Source organism: Capricornis sumatraensis, chromosome 1 (assembly GCF_032405125.1).
Source record: "Capricornis sumatraensis isolate serow.1 chromosome 1, serow.2, whole genome shotgun sequence".
Taxonomy (NCBI): domain Eukaryota; kingdom Metazoa; phylum Chordata; class Mammalia; order Artiodactyla; family Bovidae; genus Capricornis; species Capricornis sumatraensis.
Window position 1 is genome coordinate 19061850 of NC_091069.1, and position 20422 is coordinate 19082271.

The 20422-nt window shown below is 41.0% G+C and overlaps 1 protein-coding gene across 1 annotated transcript in view; it reads left to right on the forward strand.

Annotated features, from left to right (window-relative positions):
• The first annotated feature begins 954 nt into the window (after positions 1-954).
• Positions 955-20422, forward strand: part of TAF1B (TATA-box binding protein associated factor, RNA polymerase I subunit B) — a 54804-nt gene continuing 35336 nt past the window's right edge. Inside the window, exons 1-7 of the mRNA XM_068980322.1 lie at positions 955-1002; positions 2675-2773; positions 5948-6035; positions 8675-8772; positions 10488-10583; positions 12730-12883; positions 18988-19144. Of these exons, the coding sequence (XP_068836423.1) occupies positions 985-1002; positions 2675-2773; positions 5948-6035; positions 8675-8772; positions 10488-10583; positions 12730-12883; positions 18988-19144 (710 nt within the window). The 5' untranslated portion in view covers positions 955-984. The remainder of the gene's footprint in view (positions 1003-2674; positions 2774-5947; positions 6036-8674; positions 8773-10487; positions 10584-12729; positions 12884-18987; positions 19145-20422) is intronic.

The following is a 20422-nucleotide window of genomic DNA, read 5'->3' on the forward strand; positions in this document are numbered from 1 at the left end:
GAGAATTTTGAGCATTAGTTTGCTAGCATGTGAGATGAGTGCAATTGTGCGGTAGTTTGAACATTCTTTGGCATTGCCTTTCTTTGGGATTGGAATGAACTGAGCTTTTCCGGTCCTGTTGCCACTGCTGAGTTTTCCAAATTTGCTGGCATACTGAGTGCAGCACTTTCACAGTGTCATCATTTAGGATTTGAAATAGCTCAACTGGAATTCCATCACCTTCACTAGCTTTGTTTGTAGTGCTTCCGTAAGGCCCACTTGACTTCACATTCCAGGATGTCTGGCTCTAGGTGAGTGATCATACCATCGTGATTATCTGGGTCATGAAGATCTTTTTTGTATAGTTCTGTGTATTCTTGCCACCTCTTCTTAATATCTTCTGCTTCTGTTAGCTCCATACTATTTCTGTCTTTTATTGTGTCCATCTTCGCATGAAAATTTCCCTTGGTATCTCTAATTTTCTTGCAGAGATCTCTAGTCTTTCCCATTCTATTGTTTTCCTGGATTTGTTTGCACTGACCACTGAGGAAGGCTTTCTTACGTCTCCTTGCTATTCTTTGGAACTCTGCATTCAGATGGGTATAGCTTTCCTTTTCTCCTTTGCCTTTAGCTTGTCTTCTTTTCTCAGCTATTTGTAAGGAAGGCCTCCTCAGACAACCATTTCGCCTTTTTGCATTTCATTTTTCGCATTTCCCACCGGCTGTCGGAAAAGACTGAATCCGCTCAGCAGTAGGCGCCGCCCACCTTTTTTTTTACTGATTGGCTCCGGTTCCTAGAGTAGGAACGGGATGCTTTCTGGGAGGGATGCCGGATTAGCGGAGCTTCCTCCCATCGCTCGCGGAGGCTTCCCTGCGGCTGTAGAAGACGGAAATCCAGAGTCAAGAGTCTGGGTTTCCGCCCGGAGGGCTCTTCCCGCCGCTCCCGGAAGCTGCGCTCGCTGCCGGGGTAACGGGTCCCGGCGGCTGAAGCGGCTGAAGCGCCGTTATGGACCTGGAGGAGACGGTGAGAAGTCCGGCTGCCGCGCGACCAGGCGACGGGGCGGGAGGGCCGTGAGGCTGAGGAGAAGGCGCTGAAGGACGGCTGCTGGCTGTGGAGGCGCTCTGGTCTCGAAGTGGGGCGGGTCAGAAAGGGATGGAGCTGGCGGGCCGCGGGTACCGGCGTGGTGGGGGAGACAGGCTGGAGCCCCTGGCTGGCTGAGGTTGTGAGTGGAGACGGGGTGAGGTGTTGATCGAAGGGGGTGTGTTTTAGGGGGAGGATGAGCTTGTGGGTTTTGTGAGGTGGCCGCCCTCGTGGCTCACCTTCTCTAGACTGGACCACCCGCAGGTTCCCTTTGATGCTGGAGGTTGGGCGAGGGAGGCCTGGGGCTAGAACCCGAATGCCCCCCAAGTAACCCCTGTAGCCCCAAGTAACGTCACATCTCCCAGCACCTAGTCTTTGGGAATCCTCGTCTCGGCCTTGCGTAGGGAGGGCCAAATTCGGGTGTGAGGGCACAGCCAAGATTTCGCTAGTTACCAGTATAGGGTCCCTGAAAACTTGACCTGTTTTTGAAATCAATTGGCCGTGCGTTTTGCCAGTCTTTGATGAGAGTCCCTTGGACTGTGCGGAGATCCAACCAGTCCATCCTAAAGGAAATCAGTCCTGAATATTCATTGGAAGGACTGATGCTGAAGCTGAAACTCCAGTACTTTGGCCACCTGATGCAAAGAACTGACTCATTTGAAAAGACCCTGATGCTGGGAAAGATCAAGGCAGGAGGAGAAGTGGAGGACAGAGGATGAGATGGTTGGATGGCATCACCGACTCAATGGACATGAATATGAGTAAACTCCAAGAGTTGGTGATGGACACGGAGGCCTGGCATGCTGCAGTCCATGGGGTTGCAAAGTCAGACATGACTGAGGGACTGAACTGAACTGAACTGAACTGGTGGTGTTAGAGGAATATTGGGTAATTAGATCAATGATAATAAGATTTCACACACCAAAGAGCTGAGAATTGATTATTCAGTGCCAGTCTATGTATATACAGAAGCATCATGCTGATAGAAGGCTTTTCTCATTGTAGGTGCTCGATAAATGTCTCTTGAATGATGGTTAACGGTGTGTAGATACTGGGTTAATGAAATGAACAACTAGAACTCACCATGAGCCTGTAGAGTTATGAGTAGGGCTCTTGTCTGTTTTGCTCAACGTCACATCTCCAGCACCTAGTTAAGTGTATACATAGTAGGTACTCCTTGGATTGCTGAATGAACAAATGGAAACTTGAAATAACCGTAATAAAACTCTGGTTCCTTTATGTTGGGTTATGTGTTCTTAGTGTCCTGGAGGAAGTTCCAAATGGTATGCTGTTTATGTCTTCTCTATACTTAAATCTCATCATCTTTTTTCCTCACAGCATTTTCAAGTTTTATTTACTCATCTTCCCCCACCCCCCACTTTATCCCTACCACCTTTTTTCTTCCCTTTCCCACACACTGTGTGTTTTAGTTTAATTCTGTTTCAAACTGCTCAGACTGAACTGCTGTTCTCCTTGTTTGTAGATAATAGTCTCTGGTATGTTTTCTATTTTCAGTGATTCTTTACTGATAGAGTAAAATTGCAGGGAAACCTTTAGGTAGAATGGCAGGGTTTAGGTGCAGTGTGTTAAATGTGACGTTCCTTTTCTCCCACAGAGAGAGTTCAGAGAGCGCTGTTCTCAGTGTGCCGCTGTTTCTTGGGGTCTTACTGATGAAGGCAAATATTATTGCACTTCTTGCCACAATGTTACAGAAGTAAGTAACAGGTCTCATTTATGAATTTGCTTGTGCTTTAAAAATTGCAATGTTAGCCTAATATATGGCATAGTACCCCCCCCCCCACACCGCCAAATTGATCTATTTTTATTACTAAGCAGTGCCCAAATACCGAGAATATAAGTTGTCCTCAAGTACTGACACAAGGGTTAAAGACTTTGAATTAGATTTAGGATGAGCTTCTGAAACTATCTTGGGCCATAAATATAAGTGTTTTCCTGATTCAGACTGTATGGTGTATTTATAAGGGGAAATAATTAAACTTGCACTACTTGGATGATGATAAATTTCTTTTCATTAGTTAGTACTTATTTAAGAGTTTTTAATGTGCCATGATAGCATGGAGGTTTGGAATATACAATGTTAGAGGACTATCATGAGTATTAGAAATATACATTGTTTTCATTATGTCTTTGCACAATGCCTTACACATCATGAGTGTTTTCTTATCCATTCATTCATTTCCTCCTCTTTACAATGTGTGAGATACACTATTATGCCTGTCTACAGGTAGGGCAAGTGGGCCTCATCAGGTGAGTTTGCCAAAGTCTCATGGCTAGATAGTGTTGAGGCAGGATTTGAACCTGAGGCTTCTGACTCCAGTGTTCATTTTATTCTACCACACCTGCCTCTTAGGACAAAGGCTGACATCCTGTCCTGTGGGTCCTTGGTAAATGGGACTGCATTCACACAGGAAATGCTAGGTCCTCTTCTCGTCACCACAACCCTCAGGACAGAACAACATAACCGAATAATCCAGAGGGTGGACAGCCTGCTGTTGGGTGGGCTAAACACACCAGGACTTTTCTCTCCGGAAGAGGATTTGCTCAAACTCTACAGAGCCAGTAAGAGGAGATATGTTTATTATCTTTGCCCTGTAGTCCTCCGGGATTTTTGAGAAAAGTGGTTAGTTTAGCTTGCAACTATTATTGAGACAGTCATTGTTCTTCATTCTGCTTCCCATTTGCTCACCCACAGTATTCATAAGATGTGAACTCACTGGATGAAATTGTTGGGGTGATGATATGTTCATTACTTCGTTTGTGGTGATGGTTTCACGGATATACATACACACACATCAGATCATACACTTTAAATATGCACAGTTTGGTCCTTTGCTTTGATGTTTGTTGAGGCATTAACAGTTTTTGGTTTTGTACCAGCAGTGCAAATGTAAACATGGTGAAGCAAGATGTGTATAATGGACTGTCATTAGCAGATGAAGACAGCATATACTTTCTTTGGAGAAATTAAACTATTAATACATTAACTAATTGCTTTCTTTTATTTGTCTTTGATAGTATTTCTGTTTATTTCTGTCTGATAAAATCTGCTGCAGTCAGTTTTTAACCTGAAAGATCCTAATACCAGTATTTCCACATTTGAAAGGTACCAGCTTTGTATGGAATAACCTGTCAAGAGTGGAGCCTTCTGGACGGTGGGCACCATCTTCCTATAGGCCCAGAACCTATCTCAGTGCCTCCCGTGTGATAGACAGAGCTGTGTGTTGCATAACCTCAGTGGTTCTCTTGGCTTTATGGCACGTTCTTTAGATAGAAAAGGACGTGACTGGTGTGGGCTTGGTGTGCCAATGTTTAAATCCACCTGGTGGGAAATGGCCGGTGAGCTGTGGTTACACCTATGGAGAGTGGAGGTTGTGGTACAGCTTTCCGTGTTTTTCTGCTCCTTTCATTGCCCCTCCACTTACTCTTGTATGTAATTTTCATTTTCTAGATACCCATCATCTGAAGGAAGGCCTTCTGAATTGATAAAGGAATTAGAATGTTATCTTGATTGACTTTATACAGGAATAATATTTTCAGGTCTTAAATCTGATCTATGTATAGACATTCTTGCAAGTATTTTGTGGGTATTTAATAAAGGTATAAGTGAAGATTGTGTGAGTTTAACAGATTTATATGATCATAAGAACAGATTTACTGTAGAAAATGTAGAAATGATGAAGGTGAAAGCTACAATCACCAGTGAGCTCAACATACATTTCAGTAGCTTCCATTTAGTCTTTTATATGAGAGACTGTCTGTATATGAGAGGGGCAAGGGGATATGGGTGAGTACCCCCAATCTTGTGTGAATGTGTTAATTAACTGTATAAATAGTCCACAGTAAAACCATTCCGTGGTTACAGCTTCAGTCTGGGTATTTAGCTTTTTTTTAGCTTTTAGTTATTTTGCATTTTGTCTAATTCTTATTTTAAGCCTTCCTCCGCCATCCCCCCCACCCCCACTCTTTATAGGTTTTACCTTTTTTTGTTGGGTAATTGCTCTGGTATGTGTTCTGAAGTGTCTTATGTTCTCAGTGTGGCCAACCCCATCCACCAGAACAGCTTTGAATGTGGTTTCTGTGGAATACAGAGAGAATGTATTCCAAAAATCCTGTTGTTAGAGGCATTTCTTTTATTCTTAATGAAAGTTGAAGGTAAATTTCATTCCAAATCTCTAGATTTAGACAAATACATAGGTAGTGTTCATTGTTGGTTAAAAATCTTCACCTTTCCCCCATCACGTAGGGCTGATGCTTTTATTAACTTATTTTGGTTGTGAGAGAACCGGAATCTTAGGTCCCAGCCCTTGAGAGCACTTGGAATTGAAGACTTTGGGGTGAACTGTACTCATCAATAAGTCATTCTAAAATCCTATAGGTCTGATTAAGAATGAAAGTAGTATTTTTATAATTTCATAAAACTGTTTTAGAGTATGATTCAAACACATAGAAAAGTGGAATGAAATAATCTGTGTGTAGCTTAGGCATTGCTAACTATAATAAATACAGAAATTATTTTAGTTTCAAAGTGGTTTGGGGTGGAGAAAAAAGGGTGAATAAATTTGACTTTAGGTGTCAAACAGTTAAAAACTGATTGAAAATAAAAGGTTATTCATTTGACAGTCATTTATCTGGTATAACTATTCTCCACACAGTTTTAGGTACTAAGAAGTTCTGAATCAGAAAATAACATAAAGGCTAACCAGAGTGTTCCACTTTGTCTAATTTTCCCAAAATGCTACGGTCACTGGTCCCGGCATCCATGGTCTGGTTCATTGCACGCCCCAGGGCATGCTTGGAAACACGGTCGAGGAGAAGTGAAGCTACCTGTGTATGGCCCTTTTTAATGGTTTGCTTCTGTTTCCTGCAGAGATCTAGGGAAGTTATAGACACTGGGGCTATTCCTAATACTAAAATACAAGCCATCAACCGGGGACTTAAAAGAAAACGAAAACTTGGTAAGCTCTTTCTTCATATGTGCTTAGTATTTTTCAATCATGTTTTCATTTTCATAATTTGGGGGTGTGCAATTGGAATTTTAAATAGATTCTAATGAAGTTGCCAGAATTTTAAGCCAAAATCGAATTAAATTTGATAATTATTTTTGGTAAAATTGGAAGCAACTTCTTAAAGCATACCCATTTTTTATTCTGTTTATTGTAGATGATTTAATTTTTCAGTGGTGCAACTACTATGCAAAAAATACTATTAGTCAAGGGAGTGTATTTCTTTGTATCTGTTGGCGTATGTTTCTCTATTCTGTATCTGTAATCTCTCATGACTTGCTGTGCTTTTAAAGAAAACTGCTTCTTTTCTGGCATGTTTCAACTATGGAGTTGTCAGGTTAGGCAAGTTAAATATGATACTCAGCTTTCAGAAATCCATTTCTCACAGTGATTTTGAACACACCCTTTTATAATAGGGAAAATTAATTTCCTTTAAAATAACCTCAGCTAGGGTGTACTGTGAAAGGCAATCTATTTCATTAATCCAGGGAGTACATATAATTAACCATTATTGAGAAGAATCTAAGGTGAAGTTTAGTTGATGCTTTTTATTTTTGTGACTGATTGCCTAGAGCCAGATGCTCAGGTTTGAAATTAGGCTAATGATAATGGCGGACTCTTCTACATGAGGTAGCTTTAAGGATACATACATGAAATATATAATATATATAAATGTTTGTGAAATAACTGCATGAAATACATTGCTGTTCTTAGATGAATAACAGAGAATGCCTAGATGCCAACTCATGTTCCTGTTTAAACTTTAGTAGTGACAGTTTTTATTAGGCTAAAACCTGATTAATCTTAATTAAATTTAACTAGAGTAAAACCTGATCAATTTGGACTTGGCATCTAGGTAGTAAAAATTGTATAGTTTAAGCTTAAATTGCTGAAAGAACATCAGGTGTTTCAAATTAAATGTTGAGAGTCTTATATTCAACCTCTTTTTCCTTACTTTCTTCATGTGTAAAGTAAGAGGATAATACCATTTATTATAGAGAGTAGGAACCCAGACTCAGAATTTAAGATACAACTGTATTAGTGTGTCAGAACAGGGTGCAGGAAGGAGAGAGCACACGTGGCTGGCTATAGCTCAGGGAGTTTAAACTCCCTCACCTTTGCAGGCTTCTTATTTTCAGTTCAGATCAGTCGCTCAGTCGTGTCCGACTCTTAGCGACCCCATGAATCTCAGCACACCAGGCCTCCCTGTCCATCACCATCTCCCGGAGTTCACTCAGACTCACGTCCATCGAGTCCGTGATGCCATCCAGCCATCTCATCCTCAGTCGTCCCCTTCTCCTCCTGCCCCCAATCCCTCCCAGCATCAGTCTTTTCCAATGAGTCAACTCTTCGCATGAGATGTCCAAAGTACTGGAGCTTCAGCTTTAGCATCATTCCTTCCAAAGAAATCCCAGGGTTGATCTCCTTCAGAATGGACTGGTTGGATCTCCTTGCAGTCCAAGGGACTCCCAAGAGTCTTCTCCAACACCACAGTTCAAAAGCATCAATTCTTCGGCACTCAGCCTTCTTCACAGTCCAACTCTCACATCCATACATGACCACTGGAAAAACCATAGCCTTGACTAGCCGGACCTTAGTCGGCAAAGTAATGTCTCTGCTTTTGAATATGCTATCTAGGTTGGTCATAACTTTTCTTCCAAGGAGTAAACGTCTTTTAATTTCATGGCTGCAGTCTCCTATGCAAACTAAAACCCTTTCCAGAAAGTGAGTTAGGCAGCAGAGGCGGGGAGACCTTGTGACACTGAGGTTAGGGAGGGGCACAGGAACCCTGTGACTTTCTGTGGGGAAGAGGGCATCTTGGAGTCATAGCAGCAGACTTCAGAAGCTTATTTTTTCAGAGTTGCAGTATTTGTCAACCTGGGATGGGTAAAACATAAGAGTCTTAACAGATTTGAGCATTTTCTTTTAACTGGTAGTTTTATTTAAACATGTAGCATTGTCCATTCCTTCAGAATCTCTTAAGACTGTTTTGAGGTTGCAAGAAAATAACCTATTAATACTTAAAATACATGGTGACTGGACCGAGTTCAATAAATCTTAGTTTCCTTGCTTTCGGTTTCACACTCGTACCTGGAACCTTCCTGATGAAAGGAGAAAGCTGTTGAGCAGTTCATTTTCTTTGTGTGTTCTTGTTGTATGCCCTTTCCTGCCATCTTGGAGCTTCCCTTCTTTGCTTTGGTTCATTCATTCTCCAAATACTCATTGTTCCCTTTCTGTTTGAGTTGGAACAGAGGAGTCGGAGGAGAAACAGTGGCTGAGTGTTGAGTATCCTTTAATTTAGGCTTCTGCTGGGCATTGTTCAGTACATTTATAAAACTTGTTTTCTTTTTTTAATGTGGTGACTAACCATTTTGCTGCCCTTATATTGATATTTCAGAAAAATTAAATTTACTTTAGCATTTGTGTACAGATTTGCCAGATTGGAAGCGAGAGTATAAGAATGGAAACTCTACTCAGGGATATGAAAAAATTCCAGTTGAAGTGTGTGAAACACAATTGTAACTGTGCAGTAGCATTACATTTAGTAAGTAAGAAACTCAGATGTCTGAAGTCTGTCATTTGTCATTTAGAGAAAGGCTGGGATTGGTATGTGTGTGAAGGTTTTCAGCACATACTTTATCAACAAGCAGAAGCCTTGCAGAGCCTTGGAGTAGGCCCAGAGTTAAAGGTAAGTCCATTTGAGTTCAGATATTAGCCTTTCATTTTGTTGTTTGAGGAACAGTAGACTTAGAGTGGAATTAAGAGTAGTAGGGTTATCAGTAATAGCACTTGGCCTATTAGAAACAATCATTTTTCTGATGATTTTTCTTTAATCCTTTTGCAAGACCAGCAATCCCCAAAATGTGTTCTCTAGGGGAACTATACTGTAAATAAGCAGTACATCCAAAAGAAAGTAAGAAAGGTTTTAGTCTTCAGATAATTAGGAAACATTAGGTTAAAGTAAAACAAATAACTTGGTCCACTTATTGGTGCCTTTTATGTGTTAATGTGCTGTTTCATTTCCTAGGGGATGCAATGTGCAGTATTCACAATTTGAGAGTAAAATCCTCTGGTGTATGTGAGTGGGTGGGATGGGGGGAGTAGCATCCATCAGGACTTCCAGAAAATGCACTTTGTGCAGTGGTACATTAAATCAGTGGTTTTCAAACTTGAGTGTGTATCAGAATCAACTTGGAAGGCTTGTTAAAACACAGATTGCTTGACCCCATTCCAGAGTTTCTGATAAGCAGGTCTGGAGTAGGGCCCAAGAATCTGCATTTCTAACAAGTTTCCAGGTAACACTGATGCTGCTGGAGTCAGCTTAGTTGGAGAGAAGTTTCCATGTGTATGTGGAATGAGTGAATAGGACATTATATAGCACTATGCTTATAAATGAAAACAAGAGCAAAAAGTGAAGGAAGAAAGATCAGCTACTGAAGTCACCAAGAAAAGATTGGTAAAGCAGCCTTTCCTATTCAAAGCAATGAATGTCTGCAGCAGGCAGGCAGAGTCACTCATAGGCCAGTGCATAGCCCAAGTGGTGAGCCTTAACCTTGACAGTCATTGCTTAGGTAAGATTGCTGGTAGCCTGCAGGTTTGTGAATCTGGTTTCTCCTGGCATAGGTATCCGATATATGAGAGTTTTTAATAAATGGTTTCAGGTAGTTCCACCAAATAGCTTCAGTAGGGTTTACACCTGTATAGCTTTCTGTTGATACCTACTTCATTGAGATTATCCTAAAAACAGTTTCTCTGAAATAAACTGATAAGTATGACTGTTTAGACCTGACCAGCTAAATGCTGCAGGAATGGTGTTATGGTAACCCAGGCTCCAGAGTCAGAACTGACTCTAGATCCTATTTATGGGTCATTTTGGCCATGTTACTCAGTGTCTTCAGTGGTAAAATATGAGCTAATAACTGTTTTGCAGGATTGTGTTAAAGCTTATGGATGCCTTGTGCCCAGTAGGTGATGAATAAATGGAAAAGCTGCTTTGTTTTGTTTTATTTTCACTTGGACAGAGGGTGGGAGGAGGAAGGGGTGTCAGTAGGTCACTAAACGCAATAGCAACTTTGCTCCTAACTAGAAGTGTAGTCACATGTAAGTGACTTTCTTTCTCTGGATCTTAATTTATTTAACTTGTAAAAAGAAGGGATTCAACTAGGTGATTTTAAGGAACTAGTTCCTTCCTTGCCTAAAATCTAAGATTAGGAAGACTATATTCAGTGCTTCTCATATACCTGATACTGAAATGATAATTCTTTCAAGGAAATTTAAGTAAGGTAAGAATACATTTAGATGGAAGCAGTATGTGAAGTACAAGAGAATAGAGGTTCTGTGGTCTGGATGTGCCAGTATATTTTCATCATAACCTGAAGCATTCTTGTTTCTCTTCCACATTAGAATGAAGTTTTGCATAATTTTTGGAAGCGCTACCTTCAGAAGAGCAAGCAGGCATATTGTAAAAACCCAGTTCATACCAGCAGAAGGAAAACTACGGTAAGTCACATGTCTGACAAGTGGGACCAAAAGACATATCTGGTGAGAGATAGAAATGAAGATGAAGTTCCACCTTACCTGAATTATGGTTTTCAGAGGAGTTCCATTGAAGAGGTTTCATTTATAGTCTAGAAGGAAAGGGTCAGTGATGTAGGCATTGAAATTAATTTTGACTTCTTATTGACGAGTTGAAACATAAAGAAAATTGTGGTTAAGTTTCTAAAAAGAAGTTTAAAGGAGTTTCTATCATTGTACTATTAAAAACTGTTTCACAGATGTTACTCTTTTTGCTTGGAACACCTGCTTACTTTACCTGGCATTTCAAGATTCAGCTCAGTTGTCATCTGGATGCTTTACCACCCCACCCCCATCCATCAAAGCAGTTATATTTTTAGCAGTTTGCTTTTCACTGCTTATTAAATGTGCCATGGATCATTTTGTTTGGAAAAGGGGAGGATTCCACTGCTGGGAAATGCAAGTTTGATAAGCTTTGACGTGTTTTATGTGTGGTTCTTACTCTCTAGGACTGTCAAGGGATTCTGACTCTGTTTGACACACATTTGTTAAGAGCTTGGAAACTTGGCCCAGTGTTTCCTTGTTTGGTTAGGGTCTCATAGGTTCCACACGCAGAGTTTAGTGAAAGAAATGAGACATTTAGAAATTGCAGGAATGAGAAGTCAAATAGCAGATGGAGCAGGAATAATGATAGTTCAGTTTTAGGCAGTAAGTTTGAGACAGCTATTGGACATCCAGGAGGAAATATGGAGTCCTCAGATACAATTCAGTTCCAGGGGAGAGATCTGGACTGGAGATAGAAATTTGGAAGTTGTCAGCTCACACTATAATCAAATCTAAAATACCAGTGTTTGTAAGATGCACCATTATTTTTAAGTACCCCCAAGAAAAAAGAAAATGCTGCAAATTAAATTGTGCCATGACGCTGACTGTAAGATAGTCCTGATTTCAGGGATGTTAAAATATGGAGATGGGGGAGTGCACATTAGAATTGAAAACAGTATACATAGTAGATGGTATTTAAAACTACAAGACCAGATGACATCCCTGAGGAGTAAAGACAGAGAAGAGGACCAAGAACTGAGCTCTGAATATTCATTGGAAGGACCCTGATGCTGGGAAAGGTTGAGAGCAAAAGGAGAAGGGGCCAACAGAGGATGAAGTGGTTGGATAGCATCAGTGACTCAATGGACGTGAGTCTGAGCAAACTCCAGGAGATGGTGAAGGACCAGGAAGCTTGGCATGCTGCCATCCATGGGGTTGCAGAGAGTTGGACACGACTTAGCGACTGAACAACAGTGAAAGGTGGAGTCAAGTGCACAGAGGGAGACATTGTTGTAGATGGGAGCAGGGAAGGGCGCAGAGGCTGACAGAGGGCTGAGCGTGTGCTGTGGGAGTTTCCTTAGGATTGCTTCAGTTTTCTCAGTGATCTCCATGTATCGGCCAGCTTAATGGTTGCCTGGCCCCTCGTGGGCTCACCTACCAGAGGGGATGTGCTTGACAGAAGAAACAAGCATTATCCTGTCCCTGGGTTATTTTTTCCGTCTCATTCTCTGTGAGTTCCTTTAATATGAGCTTTTTCTCCTCACAGTGAGATCAAGTTTCTGGCCTACATGACTGAGAGTGTGGCTTTTTGACTGTAATCAGCTCCCCAAGGTCATGTCAGTTAATGAGGCCTTTAGGTAGCTGGCCAGCTGACCTTTCTAAGGGACACTCTGACCGCTGTTTCAACGATACACTTGTGAAAAATTAAATCATGGTAAGAGATAATGTATGATTGTCAAGCCTCAGTGTGTCTGGAGTCATTATTGACACTTGATGTTTTTATTGGTGTTGATGCTAGAGCTATAGGAGAGGTGTTAGTTACAGAGAGAACTGGGCCTGTTGTGTCTGCCTGTTTCTCTGCTCGTGCTTGTTTGGCATCCTTATCTGAGAAACATGGCCCGGAGCTGCTGAGGAGCACGTGCAGAAGTCTGGCTCTCTTTGTCTCAGGGACCAGGCAGATGGCTGCAGGTCTCTAGAGTGGTTCCTTCTCTGGTGTTTGTGATGCTCAAGCATTGTTTACAGTTTGTGGAAATGAATTATGTTGTAATTCCAATATAATCATAATTTATATTCTTTTACAAAATAGGTATTAGAAGATAATTCAAGCCATTCAGACTGGGAGAGTGAGCCTGAGCTGCTGAGTGACGTGAGCTGTCTGTCTTTTGCTGAAAGTGGAGCAGAGTCTCAGCCTGATGTCCGCACCCCAAAGCCTTTCCCCGTCATCAAAGCATCACACTCAGGTAAAGATGACAAACTAATGCTCTGGCAGTGCATCTTAGAAATAATGTAGTCCTGTCTCTTCATATTCCAAGGAAGGGAACTTAGCCTAGCAAGGAAGAATGATTTGTTGAATCATATGGCAAGGAGAAAGGTAAACTGAATGAAATGTTAGGGCAGTTTTTAAAAAGGTACCTTGTTTCTGCATGAGCTTTTAGGTGTGATTTTTACAGGGAACTAAACAGTAGGGCTTCCTGGGTGGCTTAGATGGGAAAGAATCTACCTGCAGAAGACCAAGGTTCCATCTCTGCTGGTTGGGAAGATCCCTTGAAGAAGGGAATTTCTCCCCACTTCAGGAGCTGTTCTTGAGAATCCCATGGGCGGAGGAGCCTGGCGGGCTACAGTCCATGGGGTGTAAAGAGTCAGACATGACTGAATGACTAACACTTTCACTTTTCAAGCAATAGGTAGATCCAAAAAGGAGGCTAGCTCAAGTAAGATAGCCGTGGGCTCAGAATATTAGAGAAAAGTTGTAGCAAAGAACTAATAGAACTTAGCCATGTGGTAAGATAGACAGGAGTCAAAGATAAGCTGCCCAGTTTCTCTGCGTAGACTAATGCAGGCCGAATCAGATCACCATATTGTGTGTGTGTGTGTGTGTGTGTGTGTGTGTGTGTGTGTGTGTGTGTGTGTGTACGCACACATGTCCATGTATGTCTTACTTCCTGATTTAATTCCATAATTTAAAATAGATAAGGAGTGTATTTAAGGTTACAGATTCAGACTTTCTCCTCAGAGCATTTATTCATGATTTTAGTTGTTTCTACATTACTTTTAGAAACAAAAACAAAGAAACATGATGGAAAACAGAGAAAAATTTTATTATAGATTGTGAAGGTCTTGATGTGTACTACTACAGTTGTTTGGGAGATAGCCTGCAAACTTCCTGGTGTTAGGAATTGCTGAAGTCTGCATTACATGTGGTTGTGTAAAATTTTCAGCAAAACATTTCTAGTATGGACTGCTTCTTTGCAAGCCCCTCACCCTCCAGAGATTAAAAATTCCTTTTATCAGCATATCCATGTTTCTTTTTATTTTTTGTCATTTCCTTTTTTTCCTTCAGCATAACTGCATTTCTTGATGGGCTGCACAATGACACAGTTATCAAATAAGTTACATTTTGTGTCCAAAGAAGTTAGGTCTTAGGATAATCGGGCAGCATGGCATGTGGGGCTTCCTTTTCCGTGCCTCAGGCCACCTGACTCAAAAAATCTCAGAAAACCAGGACTCTGAAGCCATCCGAGCCTTTTTAGTAAGACATCGTGATTGTTTACCTGTGCTAGGGATTTTTGTTTGCATGTTTGTTTCTTAGTAAATGATGATCCTTAGAGCTTTATTTTCATTTTTCTATTAAATGTAACTATTAAAACAACTCATTATTAATGTAAAACTATAAAATTCAGATATTCATGGGAATTCCCTGGCAGTCCAGTGGTTAGAAGTCGGCCCTTCCACTGCTGGGGCCCGGGTTTAATCCCTCATTAGGGAATTAAGATCCTGTAAGCTGTGTGGCCTGGCTGAAAAAAAAAACAAACAAAAAAAATAACAACAGATGTTCATAAAGAAAGTAAACTCATGAGTTATTGTACCACCCCAAAATAACCACTGTCACTGTATTCTTCTACATTCTAGAAGGTTTTTTATTCATATATATATATAGAGAGAGAGAAAGCATGAGTTTTGTTTTCCAAAAATGTGAACTACTTCTTGATTCTTTAAATTTTTTGATCAAAATTCTACATGCATGTTGATTCAGTTTGATTTATAGGACTTGCTACACAAATAAAAATAAATTGCAGTCCACTATCTCCCTCAAATGTCCCATTTCCCAGAGGCATTCATTTTCAACTTTTTTTTAAACGCTGTATCGCTGTATCACATGCTTCTGTTACTACATCTTGATGTCTTGTTTTGCACACGAGCAATTAAATTCCCACTATGGATGATGAATCCTTAGCTCTTTCACTCATCCCTCACTGTCCCTCCCCACCCCCTGCCATGTAGTTACCAACACACAATTATGAATTTCTCCTTCTCTAGCTTTCCAATATAATTTTTTGCTTGGTCAGTTTTTTGGTGCTTAAATTGTAAATGTATATAAATATCCATCAGAGCTGAGTCATATAGCTTACTATGATTACTTTTTCTGTATATGCTTTGGTTTTTCCAGAGTTGATAATTTGTTTGCTCCTGCTGCTGCTAAGTCACTTCAGTCGTGTCCGACTCCGTGTGACCCCATAGACAGCAGCCCACCAGGCTTCCTGTCCCTGGGATTCTCCAGGCAAGAATACTGGAGTGGGTTGCCATTTCCTTCTCCAGTGCATGAAAGTAAAAAGTGAAAGTGAAGTCGCTCATTCGTGTCCGACTCTTAGCAACCCCATGGACTGCAGCCTACCAGGCTCCTCTGTCCATGGATTCTCCAGGCAAGCTTTCTATTTATTTATTACTAATCTATAATCTGGGCTTCCCAGGTGGCTCAGTGGTAAGAATCTGCCTGCCAGTGCAGAAGACACAGATTTGATCCCTGGGTTGGGAAGATTCCCTCGAGAAGGAAATGGCAATCCAATCCACTATTGTTGCCTGGAGAACCCCATGGACAGAGGAGCCTGGCAGGCTACAGTCCATGGGGTCACAGAAGAGTCAAATACAACTTAGTGAAACTATGAATCTATAATCCATGAATCTATAATCTATTACTAATGTATCTCCACACTTCCCCTCAGTTCTGACAATCTCTCAATTCCTTAGCTGTCAATTTCGTCTTCCATAATAGATCCTGGAACTTCTGAGCTGCTTTGATCTAGAATGATGTATCTCCAGACCTCTGTCTTGGGGATCTCTTTACCACCATCCCGAGAAGTCTGCCACCTGTCTGTGGTTAAATTTCTGATTTCTTTATCTCACTTCATCTTCTTTCTTGGTTCACACCCTCAATTTGTGGAGCATCTTTTCTTATTTTGCTGAGGATATTAATGTTATTTCCCACTGATTTAAAGATTTGACGGTAAAGTGTCTTCCTACAATGTGGGAGACCCAGGTTCAATCCCTGGGTCAGGAACATCTCCTAGAGAAGGAAATGGCAACCCACTCCAGTATGCTTGCCTGGAAAATCCCATGGATGGAGGAGCCTAGTAGGCTACAGTCCATGGGGTCGCAAAGAATTGGACACGACTGAGCGACTTTACTTTCTTTCTTTCTTTGCCTTTTATACTAGAGAGTTTCTTCAAGTGTTTAGCAAGCCTAAGAAGGCTAGTCCTGTTTAAGAATGGAGATTGAAAAGTTGATTGAAAGCTTTCTACCCACAGTAAGTCTTGTCACTTCTGCTCTGGTTTATTTTCTCAGTAAACCTCCAGCATTGTCATCTTTAAATCTTTTACCCCTCAGCTGACCAGATTTTCCAGAAACATCTCTGAGTCTTTTTTTTTTGTAGGGTATAACCCCGACTGTCCTGGGAACTAATTTTCGGGCAAGACTGGGGAGGAGGAGTCATTTGGCTGCATGGAGCTTGGGAAGGAATCTGGGTGTATAACTTTTTGATTAGGCTTCCAAGCAGTCCTCCTGGTGTTGGTCTTACCTCATGCATTTTCCAGGCCTACCTGGTTTAACCAACTCCTGAGCCTTCCTTAGAGGTCCCCAGGGAAAATTACATTGAATTCTGCCTTCCCTACTGCTGGCTATGAATCCAGCTTTCTCAGCACTGCTAAGGCAATAATCACCTGTCCATTTGCTTTTCAGCTTTTAACATTTTATTGCTGTTATCTCTTTTTCCACGTTATTTGTTCTTATATATATATATTTTAAAAATTTCTTTATAATTAAAGTAGGACAAAACAGAAGCTAATGTGTTGTTTTCAATCTGCCATCTTAACTGGAAGTTCCTACATGTTTTTATATATGTAATATATAGAGAAGTTTTTAAAATGATATTTTATAAAAATCTGTGTCCCTGTATATTCTTTTAAAACCATAGTCATCAGCCTTTAGCATCCATCGGAGGGATGGTAGGGATGGAGGGCCGGTGAGCTCAATAATTTGCATCCCTACCATGTTCTCAGGTGATGCTAACATACCTGGTCCAACAGCTGTACCTGGACAACCGTCCAATGTGTTTACACAAAGCATTGTGTAAATTGTTATGCACTGTTTTCATTGCATGGAGTTAGTTAATTAAATTTCTAGTCACTTAGGTTGTTTTAAATTATTTCCTTATTATAAACAGTGTTGCCATAACATTCCTTGACCCTGAACCTTTGCATTTTTTAAAAATCATTTCACTAAGATGAAATCTTTGAAGTAGAGCTGCTAGACCATTGGTCACCAAATATTTATTGGGTTCCTTCTCTACCTGGAGCCTGTTCTGAGCTCTGTGGATCCCATGGTGAACAATACTGTCTGTCTTCAAGCTGCGTAGAGTGTCCTGGGAGGAGCTGGACAATAAATGCACATGTGAAAAAGAATAGGGCAGTTCCTGATAAATGCTATGAAGAAAGGATCTTTAGGATTTAGAAAAGGGGATTTTGAAGGATAAATTGGAGAGTTTTTGCCCAAGAAAACTTGGAGTCTCTCAGGGTTATTCCTAGTCCTGGTTTTCCATCTACCCTCATTCCTGGCTTTAAACACCAGCTATATTCAACAACTCTAAAATTCCTATCCTCTCAACTCTAGAATTTTATATTCAGCTGCCTACTCAGCATTTCCGTTTGCATGTTTAATAAAGTTTTACACTTAACATGTGCGGGTCTGATATCTTGATTTCTCTGGTCAGGCCTGATCTGCCACCTTCCTTGTCTCAGTAAGGGACATCTCCATTCTTCTTGTTGCTCAGGCCCCAAAACCTTAGACTTCTACTCGTTTCCCCTTGTTTTCTCATACTTCACATCCAGTCCATCAGCATATCTTTCTGACTCTGCCTTCAGAATATGTCCAGGGTCCAGCTGCCCATCACCATCTACAGGATAAGGACCCATTGCTGCAGACCTGGCATCATGGTCTCCTGTGTGCCGTCCCCTAATTCCATTCTTCATAGCAGCCAGAGTAACCTTTTAAAAATCAGAAATGAGATTATGTTGCTCTTCTGTTTAAAAGTTTCTGGAAAACTCTTATTATACTTAGTTGAAAATCTGAAGGACAGATCATGGCCAACAAAGCCCTTTAACAGTTTGGTTTCTTGTCATCTAACAGTTCTCTCTGGTCATCTCCTGCCACTGTCCCCCTCACCCGTGGTGCTCTAGCCACACTGGCTTCCTTGCTGTTCCTTCAGGTTGACTCTGCTGATAGACTCGGTGTTCCTTCCCAGATGCTTCAGCCTTCCTCTCGGATTTCATCCCGCTCTCTGCTCAGGTGTCACCCTCCCCACAGGGCTTCTGGGACCACCCTTGTGAAAAAGCACAGGTCTCTTCCCTTCCCATTGCTCTGTATGCCCCTACATTGCTCTTTTCCATGTTGCTCTTAACCACTGTCTGTCAGGTTTTTGTTTTTTTTTTTTTTTGGTCATTTACTGTCCCTCACTACTAGTATGTAAACTTAAGGAGAGATGAGATACTGTACAGTCATTTCCCCAGACCTGGAAGAGAGGCACAGAGTAAGATGGACAAGTATTTGTGGAAGGAATGCACCCAGGATGAAATAATGCCACGGGGGAGGACGGCCGGAGCATGGGAGTGGGAGAGGTGCTGCCTTAGCTATTGTTTGGAGAGCCTGTCCGAGAAGGGGACACAGGAGTTGAGGCGTGACTCAAAGGAATGACACATTTTTGCTTCGCTTAGTAATTGTTTGTCCTTTTATTTATTTGAAAACTTGCTCCCGTTCACTACAAAAAATCCAGGAAAGACAGATCGCTCCTGAGACTCTCCACGCACCCCACTCCCACAGAGAACCAGCACTTAACGTTTTGGCCAGTTTTCTTCCAAATCATTACTGCCCTTTATTGCCAAGTTGCTCTGTGTAAAGAATCTATCGATAATTTTAAGATACTTAAAATACCTCTTTGGATTTTGCTGTTTTTCTTCTTTTCTTGTCCAAAATAGTTGCTTACACTTAAAAAAAAAATCTCCATTTGTCCCTTAAGAAACGACCTCTGTCTGTTCTGGGTCTCTTGATGGAGTGGAATATTCGCTGCGGAAGGAAAAGGGGATCATGAAGATGAGTGTACCACGGACGCTAGCCTTCTGCTATCTGTCATTACTTTGGCAGAGAGAGACAATTACTCTTTCAGATCTTTTAAGGTAAGCTGGGCCTCTTACGGTGATGCTTTTGCTGATTATCTGTGTGACAGCCTGTGGATATTTTGGATTTTACCAGGAGGCTTCAATTAAGGAAGGGAAAGATTAGGTAGTCTGAATTCTTACTCTGAAATGTAATTCTCCCTGGGCTAAGAATTCATCTCCTGGGTTTTCTTATTTATATAGTAGAAATAATAGTATTTATCTTACATTGGGTATTAGAGAATTTACCATCCAATGTGAATAAAATGCTTTGAAGGTGAAAAGTGACATTTGAGTACCTGTACAGTATTAAGTATTTTTCATTTTTAAGAGAGAAGATGAACAGATGACCTTCACATGGCAAATATTAGTAGTAGTTATGGAAAAGCATACCTTGGTGTTGTTAAGAGCTAAAAGATAGGTTGTCTGTGTTTATAAGCTAAAATGGAAAACAAAGCTATTAGAAGAACCTGTTATGTGGATAGTCAGCATGTACAGTTTTCAAGATTATCTGCAGGGTTTTATAGGTAATGAATAAATTATGGTATGGTATGTAAGAATTTCTCATTAAATAAAAGATGGACCACAAGCATTAATGTGTTCATTTTTCCTTGCTCATTATGTGTTCTAAGTGTGTGGGGTGATTTTCAGAGCGTAGATTTGGAACCAGAACCCTGGGTTCAAATCCTGGTTCTATCACTTATGTCCTATAGGACCTTGAGTAAGTTATTTAATTTCTTTCCACCTCTGTTTCCTCATTGGTAAAATGAGGTTACTAATAATAAGTACCTCAGAGAGTTCAAACTACTTTCAATACTTAGTACTACATGAAAAGCACATAGCACCTGGTGCATAACAAGAGCTCAGTTCTAGTTATTGCTGTTTATGTTTTCTTTATCATCATCATCATCATTGGCACTAGGCCCTTTGATTAAATAAAGTGCCTCCAGTAAACGAGAATAATGCCTTTGAATGTGGCCACATCAACCAAATGACAAGGCTTTTCTCAGATGTGATTAACTTGACATGCAGATAGTCCATGATTCAGTGAATTTTACTGTTACGTTAAAACCTCATCTTGTTCTGTCCGCCCTCATTGGGTGATCTCACCCTTCCCCAAGGCTCTAATTACCATCTGTATGATGACGACTCCTAGATCTGGATTTCCAGCCCAGACTTGTCTAGTGAGGGCCAGACCCATATATTCACATATTCAGCTGCCTGCTGGATACTCCTTCATCATCTTTCTCCTCAGTCCATCTCTCCCTCCACTGATTCCCTTCTTCATAAATACCCTGT